A 20,843-nucleotide genomic window follows, 5' to 3' on the forward strand; every position below is an offset into this window, starting at 1 on the left:
TGGCCGTCTGATGTGAAACTCTATGCATTAAAATAAGCACTTAAGATATAATGTGTCCCGATTTTTCATTGCTTTTTTTTCTTTCTAAAATTATTTATCGTTAAAAAATTAGATTATTTAAAGTAGAGAAACTAAAGATAATTTAAAGTAGAGTTACTAAAGTTTATGGAAAGAGATAATTTAGTTTTAAAATTTTTATTTTATTAATAAAATAATTTTTCTTTAATTTAAATTAAAAAATTAATTATTATAAATATTAAATTTATAAAAATTAAATTATTATAAATTATTAAAACATTGTTAAAAAATAAAATTCAAAAGATTAAATTAAATTATTGATAATCTGACAATGACTTTTTAACATAATAATAATAACTATTTTCTTAACATAATGAAATTTCACAAACTAAATTAACTTTTATTAAAATAATAAAAATTAAATTATAAATTTTATTAAATTTCATAAATTATATTATAAATTTACTCGAAAATATAAATTACTCCAAAAAAAATAATTATAATAATAATTTCATGGAAGGATTCGAAGGAACAGAAGTTTTTTTTTTTTTACTTTTTTTCTCTCTTTTTGCCTGTTTAATGGTTTAAAAGGAAAGAGCTTATCTCTTTGAGGGTATATTAGGGATTTCACAATTAAAATGTGAATTTCATTTGATCAATCAAACTCCGAAAATACAAACAACTAATAATTGAATGTATTTTTTTGCTTTTATCTTTTTATAAAAATAAAAACTCATTTTAATCCTTTAAATTTATAGTTATTAGTCTTTCTCTCCAAATTTTTTAGAAAGAGAATTTCTCTCTAGTTATTATTTTCTCCACAAACATTATAAAATCAAATACTTTGTCAAATCATGAGATAACAATATTTATTTTAATTTTTAAGATATAGTAAAAACAATATATTAAAAATTAATTTCATATTTATCTCATTTCGACCAAGAAAATATCTATCTCATTAAAATTAATATAATATATATAATCTTAAATCATATATATATACACAAAGCAATTTTTTATTGAAGGATTGAAAGCTAAGGAACATGTAGAGGTATTTGGATTTTATAAAACTATATAGGCCTGCCTAATAAAATTTGTGTTCAAATAATTTGTGCTTAAACTTCAAATTTACATCATGACATAAACCGTTATTATATGATAGGAGCACGTGACAAACTCTAATAAAATGTAATAACATAATTTATAAAAGTCTCATTTATAATAAAAAAAAATTAGAGTATCATAATAATCGGTATCTAAAATATCGATATTCGCATTTTACTAAATCAGTCATAATCTTTCAAATAATAATATTACTGTTTGAGAATATTTCTATTTGTGGATTTTCTATCCGCTATCCGGTATCAGTCAAGTTTTGAAAATATTTGATAACATATATAAAATTTAAAATACGCATTCTAATATGCTGATTATAAATTCAAAAGATCTATTATATTTATCGCTTTTTAGTAAATTACTGATTTGAGTATCGAAATAGCGGAATAGTGATCTATAAACATCAATCACTTTTTGTTTTTTTTTTTTTGCATATGGAAGGGTCTCAATTCAACTCATTTTTTACCAGATTACCTAACTGTTTTAAGATTCATTTATTTATGAAAAATAATTTACATTACTTATAAAAAATATTTTTTATAAAAATATCTTTTAATAATATAATTTATTTTTTATTATTTAATTTTAATTTAAAAATAAAATATATTGATAAATTTATATATAAAGCTCTTAATCTCTATTTTTGAAATAAAAGATTTCACAATAATTTAATTAAATCAATTTTTTAAAATAATTTTGTTATATGAAATAAAAAGTTTAATTATTTTAATTCATAAAACTTTTATTTTAGAAAAAAGTTAAAATTTTGTATGACCTATAAAATTCATTTATTTTTTTATAAAATAAATAATTTCAAACGAGAGAAATAAAATTTTCAAAGTATGAAAAATATTTTAAAAATAAAAAATTATTTTCCTTAAATAACTTAATTTTTATTTTGATTAAAAAAATATTTTTTATTAACTAATTTTTCTAAATATTCTAAGCACCAAAAAAATATTAAAAATATTTTCTATAAAATGCATAAAATCTCAAATTGATTTAATTTCGCTATACCCGTAAATGGGATATTGATATTATGATGAATTTCAAAAAATATTATTTGCTAGTAAAATCTACCTTTCTTTTCAAATTAGAGGTAAGGTTTATTTTTTTCAAAAAAAAAAATTCAGGGATTTTCTTGTAATATGACATATATAGAGAGAGAGAAAACTTCCATCCATATTTAAAATAAAACCTCATAATTTATTCAAAACATATCGAAATTATGTTTGAATATATTAAAATTTATATTGTAAAAACACTTAAAGCATAACATACCAAAAAGTTAATTTCTTTCTTTAAAAAAAATCTTATTGTTATTATTATTATTACTGAAAGCATTTTTGAATAATTTAATTGTCGAAATTTACCAAAATTTACAAGTTAATCATACTTTTTTGTTAAAAAAACTAGTCAATAATATTTTATTAAATTTATTATTAAAATAAAATAACACTTCAATTTTACTTTTTTAGTGATTAAATTTTCATAATTTTGATATTTATAACAATTTAATTTTTTTAAATATGAATTGACTTTTTAATTTATAGTTATTACTAATAAGATTAATAAAGAATTATTTTATTAATAAAACAAAATTATTTACTATTAAAAATCTAAAAACTAAATTATACGTTGTATTAAATTTTGAAAATTGCATAATAAATTGCCCAAATATTTTCTGCTACAGCGGCAGGCTATCACGTCGAGCAGCGTAAAATTTAGACGTGTGACCAGGGGCACAGTTCAGGTTCGCGAGGCTAAAATTGTAATTTGAGGAGACATCCCATCAATCAAAAGTAGGACGTGTCCAAATCACTACCCTTCCGATGTCGCTTTGGGCAACTTATTAAAAGATATGCCAATGAGATTTGCAACTGTGTCCTCAACTGTTTAGTTTGGTTGATTCCAAATTCTCCAACGTGGAAACCGGGAATTGGCATCAGGTTGGGGTCCCTTTCTATATTTATCTTACTGAACTTTATTAAAATAAATAATAATAATAATAAAATAATTTATTTAAATTTTATAATATAAAAAAACTGACAAATTAATTTTTTCAATAATATTTAAAATGATGTTTTTTAAATAAAAAAAACTTTTTTGATCCTTCAAACTTAATAATAAACACCCTATTAATCTCTTTCTTTGAATAAAGAGAGGAAATAAGCATGAAATTAAAAAGAATGTATAAATTATATAAATTGATCGGATACACTTAATTAATTAAAAATTAAAAGATTTATTATAATTTTTAAAAAATTATTTTAATTTTAAATAATATATACATCGAAATTCAATTACGGCTAATAATTTCTCATGAGTGAGTGAAGAGTATGAGCAACTAATGGAGAGGCGACGAGCGAGATGGAGACGACAAGGGGAAACACAGGTTAAAACGAAATGATGTGTTGGGGGACAAGAAAGCGGCTTTTAGTTTTGGATTGCCGGCCACAGAACGCGACATCTAACTTCCTTCACTACCTCCACTTGTTTATTGCTTCCTCCTTTCCCCCACGCTCTCTTCCTCTCTTTTCATCTCACGTACCAATCACTTTTCGGATTGTGCATTCCTGCGTGGGCTTTTCGAGTGCTCGCATGTTCCTGATTTTTTATCTCTGGCATGTGGCAGTCAGTTATTGGTTGTTTTGATATCATTTTCTGGTATTTGTTATTTCTTCAAAAATTAATTCAACTAAAGAAATTGGTAGAGGATAATTCGTTAGAACAGGACTTTGTACAGTAGCAGTAGCGTATTTATTTGAATATTAATTCATCATATATTTATAAAATTATTTTAATTTCATAATTGCATGAATTCTTAGCTGATGTTAACGAGTACAAACAATAACATTTTCTAAGCTTATTGATGAAATCATCTCTGTTGTCGTAAGAACTTCCATTTGGTTACTGTTAATTTTTTTAAAATTCATTTAATTTTTTTCATAAAATAAATCATGTTAAAATAAAAAATTTAATCATTATATGTACAATAATTATATTATAATTATTCATTATGATAGATTTTATATAAATTTCATAATAATCAATATTTAACATATAATTGTTGTATATATAATAATTATATGAAATAAATTTTTTATTTTAAAATGATTGTACCAAATAAAATTTAATAAAGTAAGAATTATCAAAGCGCCGTGATAAAGCGATAAGAAGGTGAAACAAATATTGCATTAGTTGCAAGGTTGTAAGGCGGTGAGATGACAAAGACAGGAGATGAAACAAATGAATTTGAGAATTGAGATGAAAATACCTTATATTATTAAGATATTTAAATGAGAACATCAATTTCATCTTATATAATTCAAACAAAAAAATAAAGGTGTATAAATTTGAGACGAATGGAGGATGAGTCATGGACTATAGGTTGTTGATACTATATACACTAATGAAAGTCTAAAACTGTTAATCCTTTATTGATTTGGAATCAAAGTAATGTGCTTTTTATAAAAACTTACATGTCTCTCCCTCTTTGAGTTAATTTTTGAGATGAGTTAAATATTATCTATTTTCTTAAGATGGTATTAGAGCCTTTCTATTAAAATTGGAGCTGATAATATATGAAATATAGGCGCCATTTAAATCAAGATATATGTTTCAGTCTTTTAGCCTTAAATCGAACAGCCCTCCTATGATTCAGATCAAGTTGGCCGAGCACGATCTAAAGGAACCCTAGTCAAATGTTGACTTTCTATGGATTTAGCTTTCTTCTTTGTGTACCTCCAAAGTCATAAATCCACGTGCGATGAACGAGACTAATGTAACATACGCGATAGACAATGTATGTAACGACCCCAAAATGGACCGTCACCAGCGCTAGGATTCAGGTCGGCTTAAGGCCGCCAGAACCCGTAACAAGCCTGCTATACTCTCTGTGTACCTGTAAATCTCATACATGATCATACATTTTCTGTGAAAATAAAAAATTGTGGTGGTGGAGGTACTGGGTCATTTAGCTCTGGGTGTGCTGCACTTAGATGACTAGGTGAAGGTGGATACATAGGATATGGTGGGTAATAATGAGGATAAGGCATATATGGCATGTAAGTAGGATATGGGACAAAACTAGAGTACTCCGACATACCTCCCATCGGATACCCTGGGTCCTGAGGAAAGAATGGATAGTCAAACCCTGTGGTCTGAGCACCTCCCTGCCACTCTCCCATACCTTCTTCAGATCTGCCTACACTCATGCTTTCATCTATAGACTGGTCAATCTCCATAGCCTCCCTCACTTCCTCTGATCTTCTTCCTCTCACTGTACCTCTTCTGCTCTCGTCTACAGACCTTCTAGGGTCTATTGACGTACCTTCCCTGCTAGATCTTTGTGACCTTGCCCTTGGCAATGCAGGAGGACGAGCAGCTGTTCTCTCACTATCTGGTGGGACTCCAGTCAATCGAGCTGATCGACGAGTTCCTCGCATCTTACCTCTCTGAAAAACAACACATAACATAGCATATCAGCATAAATGTAACTCATATATCTCAATACTGCACATGCATATCATGGCATTTCATAGCATTAAAAAGACAGGACTCAACATCCTATCCTAGTGGACATGATTCCCTATTGTGTTTGACTTCCTCTAACCTCTATGAGCCCGACACTCTCTCTATAGGTCCAATCATGTGAACCTAGGGCTCTGATACCAATCTGTAACGACCCCAAAATGGACCGTCACCGGCGCTAGGATTCAGGTCGGCTTAAGGCCGCCAGAACCCGTAGCAAGCCTGCTATACTCTCTGTGTACCTGTAAATCTTATACATGATCATACATTTTCTGTGAAAATAAAAACTCTTTTCTGAACCAAGGCTTAACCTGTGCATGCACTGTCTCTGTACTCTGTACTCTGTACTCTGTACTCCTGACTAGAGCTTGCTCTAGATGGGTTAACTCATACCTGTTAAGCCTGATTTTTCACATACTCTGTAAAACATATACATATACAGATCATGTACATAATAAAAGATTTACAACACAAACATAACTAAGTCAAGCACAATTGTAACTGTATACACAACTAGTACATCTCTTTAATATTATATGTCCACTCTAAGCTATTACAAATCTCTTCTCTCTTTCTGTACTCTGCTGGACTTCCCCTGTACACTGTACACTGAACCTACAAGACTGGGGTTAAGGGAGTAGGATGAGCTCTATAGCCTAGTGAGTAGAATAGTACAACAAGTCATTAAAACATAATCTTATGGAATGCATCACATCACAGACAATCCACATCAAGGGTAAACCTGTCACAACATAGTCCCAGTAACTGTTCCGTGCCAGGCCGTAGACTGGGGTCCTGGTCTTCCTGTACTGTATATGTATATGTGTATATAACACCTGTACTTACCATTTGCCAGGGCGTAGACTGGGCACCTGGTCTTTACTATACCTGCCAGGCCGTAGAATGGGATCCTGGACTTTCCTATACTTGCCAGGCCGTAGAATGGGGTCCTGGACTTCCTGTCTGGAACTATTGGATCATTCAGCATTCACCCACATCAACAAATAACTATGCAATGCAACATATTCGTGGATTCTAGTGCAACCAACCTACTGTATACTCATGATGCATGAATGATGTTAAAAGCATTTCATTTCTCAATTCAAAGGATTAAGTTTAGTTCCACTCACCTCTGGCTATCTGGACTGACTCTGCAGGCTCTGTAAACTCTGGAGCAGTACTCACTGCTGCTCTCTCTGGTTCCTCTGGTCTGTGAGGCACAGATAAACTCAAATGAGGGACCAAACTAACTCAAGAACAACTCTATTATACTCCCCAAGAATCTCCTTAAACTCACTCAAACATTCCTGAAAAGTATGCAAAGGAAAGCTGGACAGAATACTTTCGGCGGCAGGTTCGGCGGCCGAAAGTCCTCTCCAGAGCCGAAACTCATGCACCTTCGGCGGCCGAATCTCCACCTTCGGCAGCTGAACCCTTTCGGGGGCGAGTTTCGGGGGCTGAAAGGCACTCCAGAGACGAAAGTCTCTAACCTTCGGCGGCACCTTCAGCTGCCGAAACTCCCCTCCAGAGCCGAAAGTCCAAAAGCTCGGGGGCAAGCTTAGGCAACCGAAGCCACCTCCTCAGCACATTCGGCGGCCGAACCATTCTTCGGCGGCCGAAGCTGGGTTCATCAGCAAGGCAGAACCTTACTCTGCTTCATGCCAAAATGCACCAATCTTCCTCCAACTCAAACACCTCAACTCCTCAACATGCATACACCTAAGCATATGCTCAAAGGGGTCAAAACCTACCTTAAATATCCCAACAACACAAAACATATAACACATAAACAAGCTTTTCTTACAAAATCATCAAAAAACTCTCCTTTACCCTAACCATGCAACTCTCTCCCAAAACCTCTTAAAACCTTCAGAAATCATAAAAACAAGTTCAGGATCTTCACTTACCTCTTGTAACCAAGAAGATGAACAATCCTATCATGGAGTTTTGGAGCAACTCTCCTTCAAACTCTCCAAACTTCACAACTTTGTGTTTTTAGCTCAAAACCTTCAAAATAACATAAAAATCAATCAAACCTTTGCATGATTTGATGAAAACATGAAGAAAACCTAAAACGGACAGGGTCTCACCTCAGAAAGAGAAAGAAAAGGCAATCCTTATCCTTTCAACCGACTGAGGGCCTTTTATAGGTGGCTGGCCAGACCACCTTCAGCGGCCTATCGTGAAACCGAAAGCCATGCATGTTCGGCGGCCGAATGTCACCTTCGGCGGCCGAACCTGGCTTTTCTACCTTGGTTCTTTTCTTGCAAAACTCTTTTCATTTTTACTTTTAAAACATTAAAACATACTATATGACTTTAGAAAAACATAAATCTTACCCTTCTAGAGACTTCCGACATCCCGGATTCCACCGGAAAGTAGAACTCTGATGCCGGACTCCAGCCGGATATTACAATGTATGAATTAGTAGACTCAATATTTATTAGTTAACTGTCTATTATTAATAAGTAAGTCGAAAAGCCTATAGAAAACACTCCTATCTAGTCTGATGGGACATGTTCAGTACGATAAGGGGTATATATATTTCTACCAAACTCGAACACTCTCTTGGTGTCACTTCACCAAAACTATCAATTTGCATCCTTAGAAAACCTTAATCCCTTCACAACATAAGATCCGGCTCATTAGTCTCCAGCATTTTTTTTCTCTTTGAATCAACCTCAATTCATTGATTTCTTTACTAAATTAAATCATCTATTCCGGTGTTAAGATTATACTACCCTCTGGATTTCATAAATATCAAAAACTAATTGTATTAACAAACATTTTAACAAGTAAAAAATTTTTTCTACCAAGATCGATAATCATTAATAAAAACAATGTAAGGAAGAAAAACAAAAAACCGATCTAAAGAATGAAAACTTGAGAAGCATGAATAAGTGATAATAAGGTTAAGCATTTGCAATGGTTGCAATGATATCCCACGATCAAGATAATTGACTGAATTCCGTAAAACCATGATGAGATGAAAAAGATATAAAATAAGACAGAAATTTGAAAATTGAGATTGCAACACCTTGTATAATCAAAGACTTTTAAACAAGAACATTACTGAACTTGTGAACCATGGGTGGATGTGATTATCTTAATGAAAGAAGAGGGTTTTAATCCTGCATTAATTTGAAATTAGGTAATAGTGCCCCTTATAAAATATTAGACGTTGTTCCTCTCTTTTTAGTTAATTTTTGAAGTTGAGTTAAACTCGACTGATAATATTAAGATGGCTATTATTCCAACTCAATATTGTACCCCTCATGAGTATTTTTAACTCCAGATATATGTTAATCCTATATCAGGGCCACTGCATTATTTATAAAATCTTAGTTATTCCACCCCTTTAAGCGCTTGTATAGGTCATGAGACATGCGATTTTAAGTCAATGGAGGATGCATTATGGCCATGAATGGAGGCAAAGCACCAATGGTACTGGCCTTGAGTAGGTTAGAAAGGGAGAGATAATTGTGAGATGAAAGAAATATGGTTGAAAGGGCAAATTTGCTCATGACCTATATAGGTGAGGTTAAATTTAATATTTTTATAACAATTTAGAATATTTTTACTATTAAGATATAGTTCGGAATAATAACAGTATTATAATAATACATAACACTAATTCAGTTTATTTTTTAATTTTAATAATCGAATAGAATCGAAGTAAAATTTTTTAAAAGAATGAATTATTTAAATAATATTTTTAATAATATTCAAAATAAAAATTAAACTCAAACTAAAAAAATTCCAATAAAACCTTCTTTTCATCAAAATTCAAGTCAAATTTCACTTTTTAGCCAAAAAGTAGAATTCTTTTCATTTTAATTCAAATTAGTTTCCAAATATTAAAATAGTATTTTTTAGAAATAAATTTTAAAATTTTAAAATTTTGAATCTTATTTATCATTTTAAATAAAATTAAAAATCAAAATAATAAAGAAAAATACCAAAAACACTTGATATAGTCTAGAACCACATAATTAGCAAAAGAGTATAATAAGTGAATAAGCGGTTCTAAAGCTATGTTGATAATAATTTTAAAAATAATATTTAATATTTTAATTCAATTAAAATATTAATATTTAAATATTGAAATTATAACACTCAAAGATTTAGTCCGATGATAATTATATCTAAGTAAATTTGTGAGGTTTAAGATTCTGCTCTCCTAATCTCAATTTTTAATTTAAAAAAAATATTAAAATTATAAATTATAAAATTTATAATATTTTACTAACTGCTGATAGAACAAAATATTGTCATATGACCTAAACTTATATGGTATTGTAGCACTAATAACTTGATAGCAGAGAAATTGGGAAAGATTTAGAGTGTGTTTAGTTACTGAAAATAATTTTTTATTTTTAATTTTATTTTTTATAGAAAATTGAGAAAATATATTCATTTTGTATAATATTGAAAATTATTTTTAATTTAAAAAATAACTAGAAAATATGTTTAAATTATTATTTTTTAGAAAATATATTTATTTTTTTTATAACACTGTCCGCCTTAATTTTTATATTAATTTAAAATACAAAAATTCATGCATTTTATGTTAAATTAAAATAAAAGGAAAATTGTATGCATATTTAAATATTCATTTTATATTAACTTAAAATAAAAGGAAAATTTTATGCATACTTAAATATATAAATAAATATAAATTATTAAAAATCATATTTTATTTATGTGATGTCTATCCGTATATGAAATTTTATGTTTTTCATTTTAAAAAAATATAAAAAAACAATTATTTTAGTATTTTAATTTTTTTTATAAAATTTAGAAAATATAAAATTTATTTTTTTTATTTTTATTAGAATAAAAATAAAAATGAATATATTTTATAATTTAAAAAATAAAAAATATTAAAATAATAATAATTTTTTACAATTAAATACACTCTTGAAATTTTGAGGACTATTTGGAGAATTTGGGATCTTCGGATTTGCCGGCAATATGGGATTTTTCAGTAGATTTTTTAAATTTATTCAATTTAATTTAATTAATTAATTAAAATATGAAATATAAAATTATTATTTTATTTTAACAAAATTGCTTTAAAATATACTTTTTTAAAAAAATTAAATTTAATTAGATTTTAAATTTTTATTAGTGATATTATTCGAATTATATTTTTTCGAGTATAAATGTTTGAGAATATTTGAAGGGTTAATTTGATAATTTCTTTAATATTTAAATGAAATAATGAATAAATAATTAAATTAATTATTAAAAAAATAGTATATCTTCTTATGATTATAGAAATGGTTAATTGGTTAATTTTTATATAATGTATGTGATAAAGTTTGAATAAAGTGTATAAAATAATAAAATTATATTTAACATAGAATATAAAATTTTATATAAAATATAATATAAAATTTTATATAAAATATAATATAAAATTTTATTGAATAAAAATAATATTTTAATATAAATATTAAGATTTATATAATATTTAAATAATTTACGTAATTTATATTAGTGAAATTTAAATTTAATATATTATAATATTAATTTACATCAATTAGCTTTTCAATATATATAGGAAGGGTGAATTTATAATTAAAAAAAATACTTTCATCTATTTTATATATAATTAATAGCTTGAAAAGTCAATATTACATGAACAATTGTTATTTTTATTTTTATTTTTTTTGCTAAATTAAAATAGTTAAATTTGACTTTTTTAACCTCAGCCTACTTTTAGCATACGCAGGAAATAATGATGTCTGAAGGTAAGGGAAAATTGGATTACACGCGCGTTGATTTTGGCATAGGGCAACGGCAGTATCATTGTCAAGGTAAGGAGATTTTAGTAAACCATCATTAGCTGCCACCAGCTTTTGCACGCCTTGCCTCTGCGGCGCTATTACCATGTTGCTTTCTATTTTTATTTTATTTAATATTTTATTTTTATATGAAAAATTCTTTATTCTTTGAAATAATTACTAATTAGATAAATTCAATTTTATTTCATAATTAAATTAAATGTCAAAATAGCTGTTTGTAGAATCCATCTCATTTTCTCTTTCTTCACAGAACAGACAACGAGAATCCCATTAAAAACACATGCGATATCATTCCAAAAAATTATATAGTATTTAATGAATTTTTTAAAAATTTATTATTATTATTATTATTAAATAAGCATGCATATGGGCAATCCTCCGGAACAGAAACAAAAAATTTGAAAGAGAAGAAAAGATGTGGTGGATGTTAGAAGGAAAGTATCTGACAATTTTGAACAAGGAAGCCAAGCATGTGAATGTGTTGTGTGAAAGACAAAACCAAAACATGTAATGAATTATGAAAGCGATGTCTCTGACTCTCAAACCTCATATTCCAATTTTATTTATCAGTCCCTTTCTCAATCACCCATTCCCACACGTACGAGCTCACTATTTTTTTTTTATTTTATTATTATCATATTACCCATGATAGCTACCTTCTACACTATATATATATATATATTTTAATTTATTAATTAATCTATCATTTTTAAAATTATTAAAAAATTATTAATTAATTCTACCACTAATTTAAACTATTAAATATTTTAATATTTAAGTCCAAACTTCAATTTTGATACTTTCTTTTATGTATTTTTAACAAATATAGTTTTAGTCCTTGATTTATTATTAAGTAATAATGACATGCCATGGAGAGGTCGTCATGCACATGCTTAATTTTTTTAATTTTTTTTTATAAAAAATAATAATATATTATTATTATTAATCAAATCGAATTAATTTAATTTTTTATATATTATTATAGACTACAAATAATAATAATAATTTTGTGATAATTAAAAAAATAATAAAAATTATGAAAGGAAAAGAGTAATAAAATTTAAATTGATTTAATTTATTGATATTTTTATTACTTTTAAATAAAACATAAATATTTATTATTATAAATAACAATCATTTTTATCACATTTATTAAAAAATTATTATTAATATTTTTTAATATTTAAAATTTAAATTTTACATAATTTTTTATCATTAAAATATAAAAAATATTTTTTTAAAATTAATAAAATAATATAATAATATTTTAATATTAATTATAAATGCATTAAATATTAGTAGTTACTATTAAATTAAAATAATTTTTATAAAGAGCAATTATTAATTAAAAATAAAAAATAAATTTAAAATTAAAAATATAAAAAATTTAAATTTTTTAATGGCTAATTAAGTAATTTTAATGTAAATAATCTTAAATAAAATCATTTCATCTAAAATTTTAATAATTTTGAAAAGATTTATTTTTAATTTAAAATTAATTCTCGCAAAAATCTGAAGAGAATTGAATTCTTACATTGTTGATTGATATGAAACAATTGATCTTAGACTATATGGTAAACTTGGACCGTATCTAACTTTTGTTGTCGACGTCTGATAGGGACCTATAATAACTTTTTAAAAAAGAATTTTGAGACGCACGACTTTCAAATGTGTGACGAGAGTGTCACAAAATTCAATATGAAAATTTTATCGTTTAGGAGTCAATTTTACATTTTAATTATTTTTTTGAATATTTTGGATATTTTTATAATTTTATTTATTAAGATTTTATTTCTATTATAAATAACCTCCCTTACTATTATAAATTCACTTTTTCAATTTTTGATAAATTTCAATAAAAACTTTAGTTTTTTTATCATATTTTTTCTTTTATTTTATCTTAACCAAACGATATTAATATTGATTTTACCAAATATAAAAATTTAAAAAAAATATTTTTTATCAAATTATTTCAAAATTTAGCATCTTTTAGAATGAAATTAGGTGTAGTCGTTTTTATTAACATGGTACTAGAGCTAACTCTTATTTTAAGATTAGCTCAACTAGATATTGCTAATCCTGCAACTTCACCCTTCATATGTTCAATCTTAGACATAAGAATGTATTGTCTTGCACCAGTCTTGCATAAGGTAAATAAACTTCCATTCATTTTATCAACACAAAAATGTCAACAACACATTTATATTGATTAACATAAATACAACTTTTTGAATGAGCAACTTCAAACCAAGAGGATAATTATAAAGGGAAAATTATTCCATGTATTCGAGTATTTACATTTAATATTGACATATAATTTAAAATTAAAAAAAATATTTAAAATATTATGAGATTCAAATATCAATATAAAATTCTAATTTCTTACCAGTTACGTTTATAAATTAATTTATATATTCAAATACGTAGAAAAGAACAATTTGAAGATCATAAGAACTTAACAAGAGGAAAAATAGAGCTCTGCTTCAGAATCAACAATTCGATGTAAATTGAATTTGAATTTGAATTTAAATTAATTAAATTTCAAATTTTTCAATAACTTATTATAATACTATTGACTTGATATACTATGTTATATAAGAGCATCCAATAATTTGCCATAAAACCACCACACCTTCTTCCCAAATACTTGGGCTGAGCTTTTCCTAAATTTTTGCTCAATTTGGGCTGAGTTTGCTTCAGGTTCACCTCAACCCAAATTTTAATGAGGCTAATTTTACTTAATTTAAATTCTTGGATGACACGTTGTTTCCTATGCACATCTCCTTTAGAATTTGGTATTTTTCCATTTTCTCATTGGGTAATTTGATTTTTCTTGGAATGTGATGGCACAAATATAATTTTCAGCTTTTATCAACTTGGAAACTTAGCGCCAGCTCCGATAATCACATCGACGGCAAAGGTGAGTTTGGTTTTGTTGCTTATATGGTAAATTACTCTATATTAAATAGTAAATAGTTTGAAAAAATGGTCACTTGTTAATTTTTTTAAAACTAAAAAAATTTGAATAATTAATTTCACCAAATTAGATAAATTTAATTAATAATTTCTTAAACAACAGGTGAAATAAAAATTTATTAAAAAAAGAGAGAATGATTTGATTTGAATGACAACAATGATTATATAAATATTTTGAACCATAATAACAATGATTACAATGATGAAAGGATATGAATTAATGAATTTGGATAATATTAAATAAAATTTAAATTTGAAAGTAAACGGTGTAAGTAAATGATCATACTACGTCATAGGGCAGCAAATAGAAATGGGGTTTCCACTGTCTGCCAATGAGATTGATGAGATAGGAGTTGGCATATTCCATTCTTCCAAATCAAATTTAGTGCTCAAATCGAATCCAGCGGAATTAAATTTTAATAAATTTAGATTTAATTAAAAAATAAATTTAAAAATTTAAGATTAAATATAAATTTAAGTCTAACTTTATTTATAAATTTAAATTCGATTCATAAAATAAATATTAAATTCACTTCAATTTGTTTATCACGTTAACGAATTAACTTAAATTTAACTTAAAAAATTTCAATTTAAATTCATTTTAATTTTAAATTTAAACTTGATTATATTATAAATAAACACAGTATAATTAAAAATAAAATTTAAATTATAAATTTATTAAAAAAATTTTAAATTAAATTTTTTATTTAATTAAAATTCTTAACTCAAAACTAATAAAAAAATATAGAAGAGACATTCTAGAAAAGTTACAATCCTCCGTATCCCTTCAACTTTCAATATGGGACTGGTGTTGATAAATGAATATATTCACGAACCTGTTTGCGAGTCTGCTCACAAGTCAGCTCGCAAATTCGCCTTGTTTGGGAGCTTGCTCACGAACTTATTCGTGAGTTTGTTCGCGAGCTTACTCACAAACTTGTTCGCAAATCTGTTTACGAATCAGCTCGCGAGTTTGTTCATGAATTTGAAAAAGAGTCGAATTCGCGAGTCTAAACGAACCAATTACTTTCAGCTCGTTTATTAAACGAGTCTAAAATGTGAGCTCGAACTCGGCTCGTTGTCTAAATGAGCCGATCCCGATCGAGATTTTATGGAATCAAATATCGAATAATTCACGAACAGTTTGATTCATTTACATCGTTATCAAACTTGCTTCAACTCACACTAAATCCAATATCTTCAACATCTTTTACATTTAAATTACTAAATCAAAATGAATTATGGGAGAAACCATATTATCTTAATAAACTGGAGTTAATTTATTTGTTAGTTTATTAATGCATAAAATTCTTTAGTTCAAATAATAATTTAGTAATATGAATTATTTATTTTTTGAAAAGGAACAAAATGAATGGAAAGTGTATTGGACATTGGTTTTAACTATATTAATTATTTTTTAAAAAATCATGTGAAAATAAAAATAAAAATATCTTTATAAGACAAAGGAATTACTATGATATTCTTTATCCTATAAAATAGTTTCTTTTTTTTTTTCTTAAATTACATTTTTCTTAAATTATATAAATTACATTTTTCTTAAATTACATTTTTTCTTAAATTATATAAAAAATAAGTACTAAATATCTTTTCTTTAGATAGTGGGATTTTCTAAAATTGTTTATTCCTTTATGAATTTATCTTATTTTAGGAGGTTAGAATATTCAATCTTTTAATAAAATTATCAATCACTATCCTGATTACTCTAACAAAACATATAATAAAAAAAATTAAATTAATAACATAAGATTTAGTTTGAAATTAATATTTGATATCTTAAATTAAAATTTTAATATAGTATATATGATGAACTGTACAAAAAATTCTCATCATTCATCATTTAAAGTGGAAAAATTAATTAAAATAATTTATAAATATAAAGGAAGTGGGAAAGTTGGTGGCTTCTGCACTTTGATGGTGATCTTCTCTGGTAAAGGAGGCTTACAAGGACAGGCCATTGCTATGAACCTTGGTACTTGATCCCCTGGCATCAACACTGGCAGGCTTTCTGCTCTATTTCTCTTTGATTCCTGTTTGTGCATAAAAATCCAACATCCTTAATTACTATCAAAAAAATTAAAATAATAATTTTTTTTTTTTGTCGAAAACGTTTGATGATGATTGCTAATAAATTACAGTAGTCCTCTTTAATCCTTCTACAGAAAAACTTTCAAACAAACAGTAAAAAAACAAAGAAGGAAAACTGAACTTATGAGCAAGATTCTGTACCTCTTGAGGAGGAGTAGGTTTCTGGGCATGGGAGATTTCTTCAGATGAAACTCCAAGAAGGGATCGTAGCTTGTCCCAGTAAAGGCAGCAAGTGAAAAATCCAGCCATGAAAAGCAACATGACCAGCAAAAGAGCTAAACCTAGAGGAAACCCTATGGAGGGTCGAGTTGATTCTTCATTCTCCATTGCTTCTTGCTTAATTTCTCATGTAAAAAAAAAAAAAAAAAAGAAAGAAGAGAAAGTATAACAAGGAAGTACTGGGTGAAGGTGGCAATTTAAATACTGAGGATTTGGTTAAATTTTCACTTGATGGGTGGTGGGCACAAAGCTGGACGTACAATAGATGTTCAGTACGGAAATGGGTGTGGGCCCTTAAGTGCACTTGGCTAGCACCAATTGCTTGGTTTCATTATCTCTTCCTTTTTTTTTTCTTTTTTAATTTTTTTTCATATATATATATATATATATATATATATCTTAGCATTAAGCGAGTTTTGGCATTATCTCTTTGTTGGTTACAGTGAATTGTAGTGGAATGTTAGCAAAATGCTGAGAAAGCTACCCTATCCTTAGGGCTGTATTCTTTTCTATTTTGACACATGCATAGATAGAGGGCCATATGTGACGTGGAATGAAAGAGATTGGACGACTATACTGAAGAAAGCTTTGAAGCCGTGAACCCCAGTACAAGGTACAAACCCTAGAAACAACAAACCAGAACAAATTTATGATATTTTAGATAATTTATTTTATTAATTATTTTTTTTATAATTTAATAGATAAGCATTAGATAAAAATTACTGATGATTGTAAGCATGGTGTGAAGCACGAAGCTTATGATGAAAGCTCTCTAGCAATGACGACTATACGAGGAACAAGTCCTTATTCTGAAGTTGAGAGACTTGTAGTAGACAAAAGCAAAAGCATGCACAAGCCCACCACACAGCAAAAGAAAATATTTTAAAATTATTTAGTGGATTTAATTAACTTTTTCTCATCTAATAATTATTAATAAATTTTCATAGTGGGATTTGGTTAACAAAACTAACCAATCAATATGCAGAGTTGGTTGCCACTTCACACTATGGTCAGCATCACATAATAAATAAAATATTACTCACAAGAATTACTATTAATAATGAACACAAAGGATAAATATCAAAATCTAACCTTATAATATTATAATTAAGTGATGATTCTTTGGGTGTGGTGTTTCAAATATTAGGTCATGCACCTTTTCAACTTCCAATAATTATCCTTGGCCTGCTCACAGTTCCACTTTTAAAACCTAACAACGCTACACTATTACATTTTAAAGTAATTATAGTGATTATGAAAATATTATTTTAATATTATGACAATATTATTTTAATATTATTAAAATAATAATTTGATAAAATTTAAAATTATTATAAATTTTTTATAATATATAATAACATATTTTAATAAATAATTAATTTTATGTTTATTAAAATTATGATTTTAATTATATTTTTTTATTTATTATAAAATATAATTAAATTAGTGTTTATGTTATGATCATGGATGAATAATATTCGGTTTAAATTTAAAAAATTGATTGAATCGAATTAATTCAAAAATTTAATTTGATTTTTTATTTATTTTGATTAGTTTCAGTTTTAAATTTTAAAATTTTTGGCACTCAGATTGGTGGTAAGTGCACGTAAGTAAGTACGAGAGATATCAGGTTTTACTCCTCCAATTCTCAATTTTCATTTCAAAAAAAAAATTTAAAAATTTTAATTATTTCAGTTTGATTTGATTTTAATAAAAAAAAATTAATACAATGATAATAATATATTATTTTTAATAATATAGAGATTAAATCATAATTAAAATTAAAATATTTCAATTATATTTTAAAATATTAAAAATAAAAATTTTATTAAAAAGCCAACCTATCAAATCGAATTGAATTAAATCAAATCAGACTAGTTCATTCAATTCGATTTCTCTCTAAAATCAATTCGGTTTGATTTTTATAAATACTAAAATTTTAATTTTCAATTTATTCGATTTAGTTTAATTTTAAATCGAATCGACTGAATATTTATCTCTAAAAAAAGCAGCAGAAGCTGATACAGTGATTTGATATTGACTTATATTATAATTTAAATATATAAAATAGTAATTTATGATGGTTATGGTAGGCCAATTTTTATAATAATGGTATCAATATTAATGCCCTTCAGAAGAACCAAATACACACTTATCTCTAAATCTTACAAAGAATAGATCCTGTTAGAAAGTAAAGAGAGAGTTTAACCTTTTTTTTTTTCATAATAAAATCTTAATGCTTTCCTCGTATGAAATATAATTAAGGAACAGATTAAATAATTACTTGATTGATTCTAGACAAGTAGACAAATCTTCACACAAATTCTTTAAAAACTAACTGATAGAGAATTTAGTCATATATCTTACTATATGAATTACTTGATTACACAGGATATTATTTATGTAATAAAGAAATTTTTTTTTTAAAATGGAAATTGAAGATTTGAAGAGTAAAATCTGAAATTTTTCAGATTTACTCAGATACACTCACCACCAAACTAAGCCTGTGAATAAGTAATAAAAGAATATTTTACCATGTGTTTTTTTTAGTGTATATATATATATATATAGATTTTAATATTATATTAGAAGCACATTTAAAATAGAGGAGAAATAACCAATCATTAAGAATGTCTATCTTTATGAATAATATAAAAAGAATTATTTAAATTAAAATGTTTAATTTATTCTCTTTAAAAAAAAATCTCATTTAATATCATATACATATGATTGTTACTATTCACAATCCAAGTGAGGAAACTGTAGGAATTTCCTCTGTATTTTGACATCTCCAACTTGAAAACTTAATTTATCTCATTTGAAGTTCATTTGCATTATTTTGGTTTTGAATAAATCATTCGTAATTTGTAATAAAAATATCTATTAAGTTTAATAACATTACAGTTTTTTATATTTAAAAACTTATAAATATAATCTCTAAATATTTTACTAAATATACAAGCAATTATTTAATAAAACTTCCACTAGACACACATACTAAAATCTACCTAAGATGCGATGAACTCTATAATGGATGCAGATTTGTGGGTCTTTCTCCTTTGGCCGCTACCACTATTTATGAATTAAGACTGTTAGCTTTCGTTAAAATTTTAATTAATATCATTTTATTAAAATAAAATTAAGAAAATAAAAAATAAAAAATTAAAATTTCTCAAAAATTGAAAAGTGTATGAAAAATTAAAAAAAGTTATTTATAATAACAAAAATCTTAATATGAAAATTTATGAAAAAATCTAAAAATAATTAAAATGTTAAATTGACCTCTTAAACGATAGAATTTGGGTCTCGAACTTTGTGACTAGACCTATGGATCTCGTCATACTTTTGAAAATCGTCCGATCATACTTTTGAAAGTCGTCCGTCTCGAAATTTCTTTTCCAGAAAGTTATTGTGGGTTTCCAATGGATATCAGTAGTAGAAGTTAAACCTGATTTAAATCTTCCATAAAATTCAAGACTAATTGTTTCGCATCATTCCCTTCCACTTATAAAGAACTCGACCTCGACCTCGAATTATCATCAGCAGAGAAGTATTGAAACAGATCCGCCACTTTAAACATCTTGGAAGTTTTCATATATCCTGAAAGGTTAAAAATATAGGCATTGTCATTAATTTTCTGAATAATCCGAAATGAACCAATTTTCTTTGGGTCAAACTTTTTCTGTCCTCCATCATGTTCCTTGTGCAAATATACTATAACTTGATCACCAATATTGAAGGACTTAAAATGTCTATGTTTATCATCTGTAATTTAATATTTATCATTGGCTTCCGTAAGATATTGTTGTACCTGTTTGAAAACATCCCTATACTGATTTGTCAAGTTGTTTGCTGCAATACTATTATAAAAATATGTGGGAAGGGCAATAAGGTCAATTGTATACACTACTGCAAAGGGTGACATTTTTTAAAACTGTGGATAGAACTGTTATAAGCAAATTCTACTTGGGCAAGAGTAAGATTTCAAGCAGTTGTCTTATCACTGCAGATGCAACGCAGAAAATTGCTAAGAGTGCGATTCACCACTTCAGTTTGACAATTAGT

General features: G+C 26.7%; 1 protein-coding gene across 1 annotated transcript; it reads right to left on the reverse strand.

Moving 5' to 3' along the window:
- Nucleotides 1-16,220: 16,220 nt before the first annotated feature.
- LOC110616247 (uncharacterized protein At5g65660) lies at nt 16,221-16,950 on the reverse strand. Its single transcript, XM_021758608.2, has 2 exons — nt 16,701-16,950; nt 16,221-16,501 (listed from the first exon to the last, which is right to left on the reverse strand). The coding sequence occupies exons 1-2, from the start codon at nt 16,884-16,886 to the stop codon at nt 16,340-16,342; spliced, it is 348 nt and encodes a 115-aa protein (XP_021614300.1). The 5' UTR covers nt 16,887-16,950; the 3' UTR covers nt 16,221-16,339.
- Between the last annotated feature and the right edge of the window lie 3,893 nt (nt 16,951-20,843).

This window comes from Manihot esculenta, chromosome 5, assembly GCF_001659605.2.
Source record: "Manihot esculenta cultivar AM560-2 chromosome 5, M.esculenta_v8, whole genome shotgun sequence".
Lineage (NCBI taxonomy): Eukaryota > Viridiplantae > Streptophyta > Magnoliopsida > Malpighiales > Euphorbiaceae > Manihot > Manihot esculenta.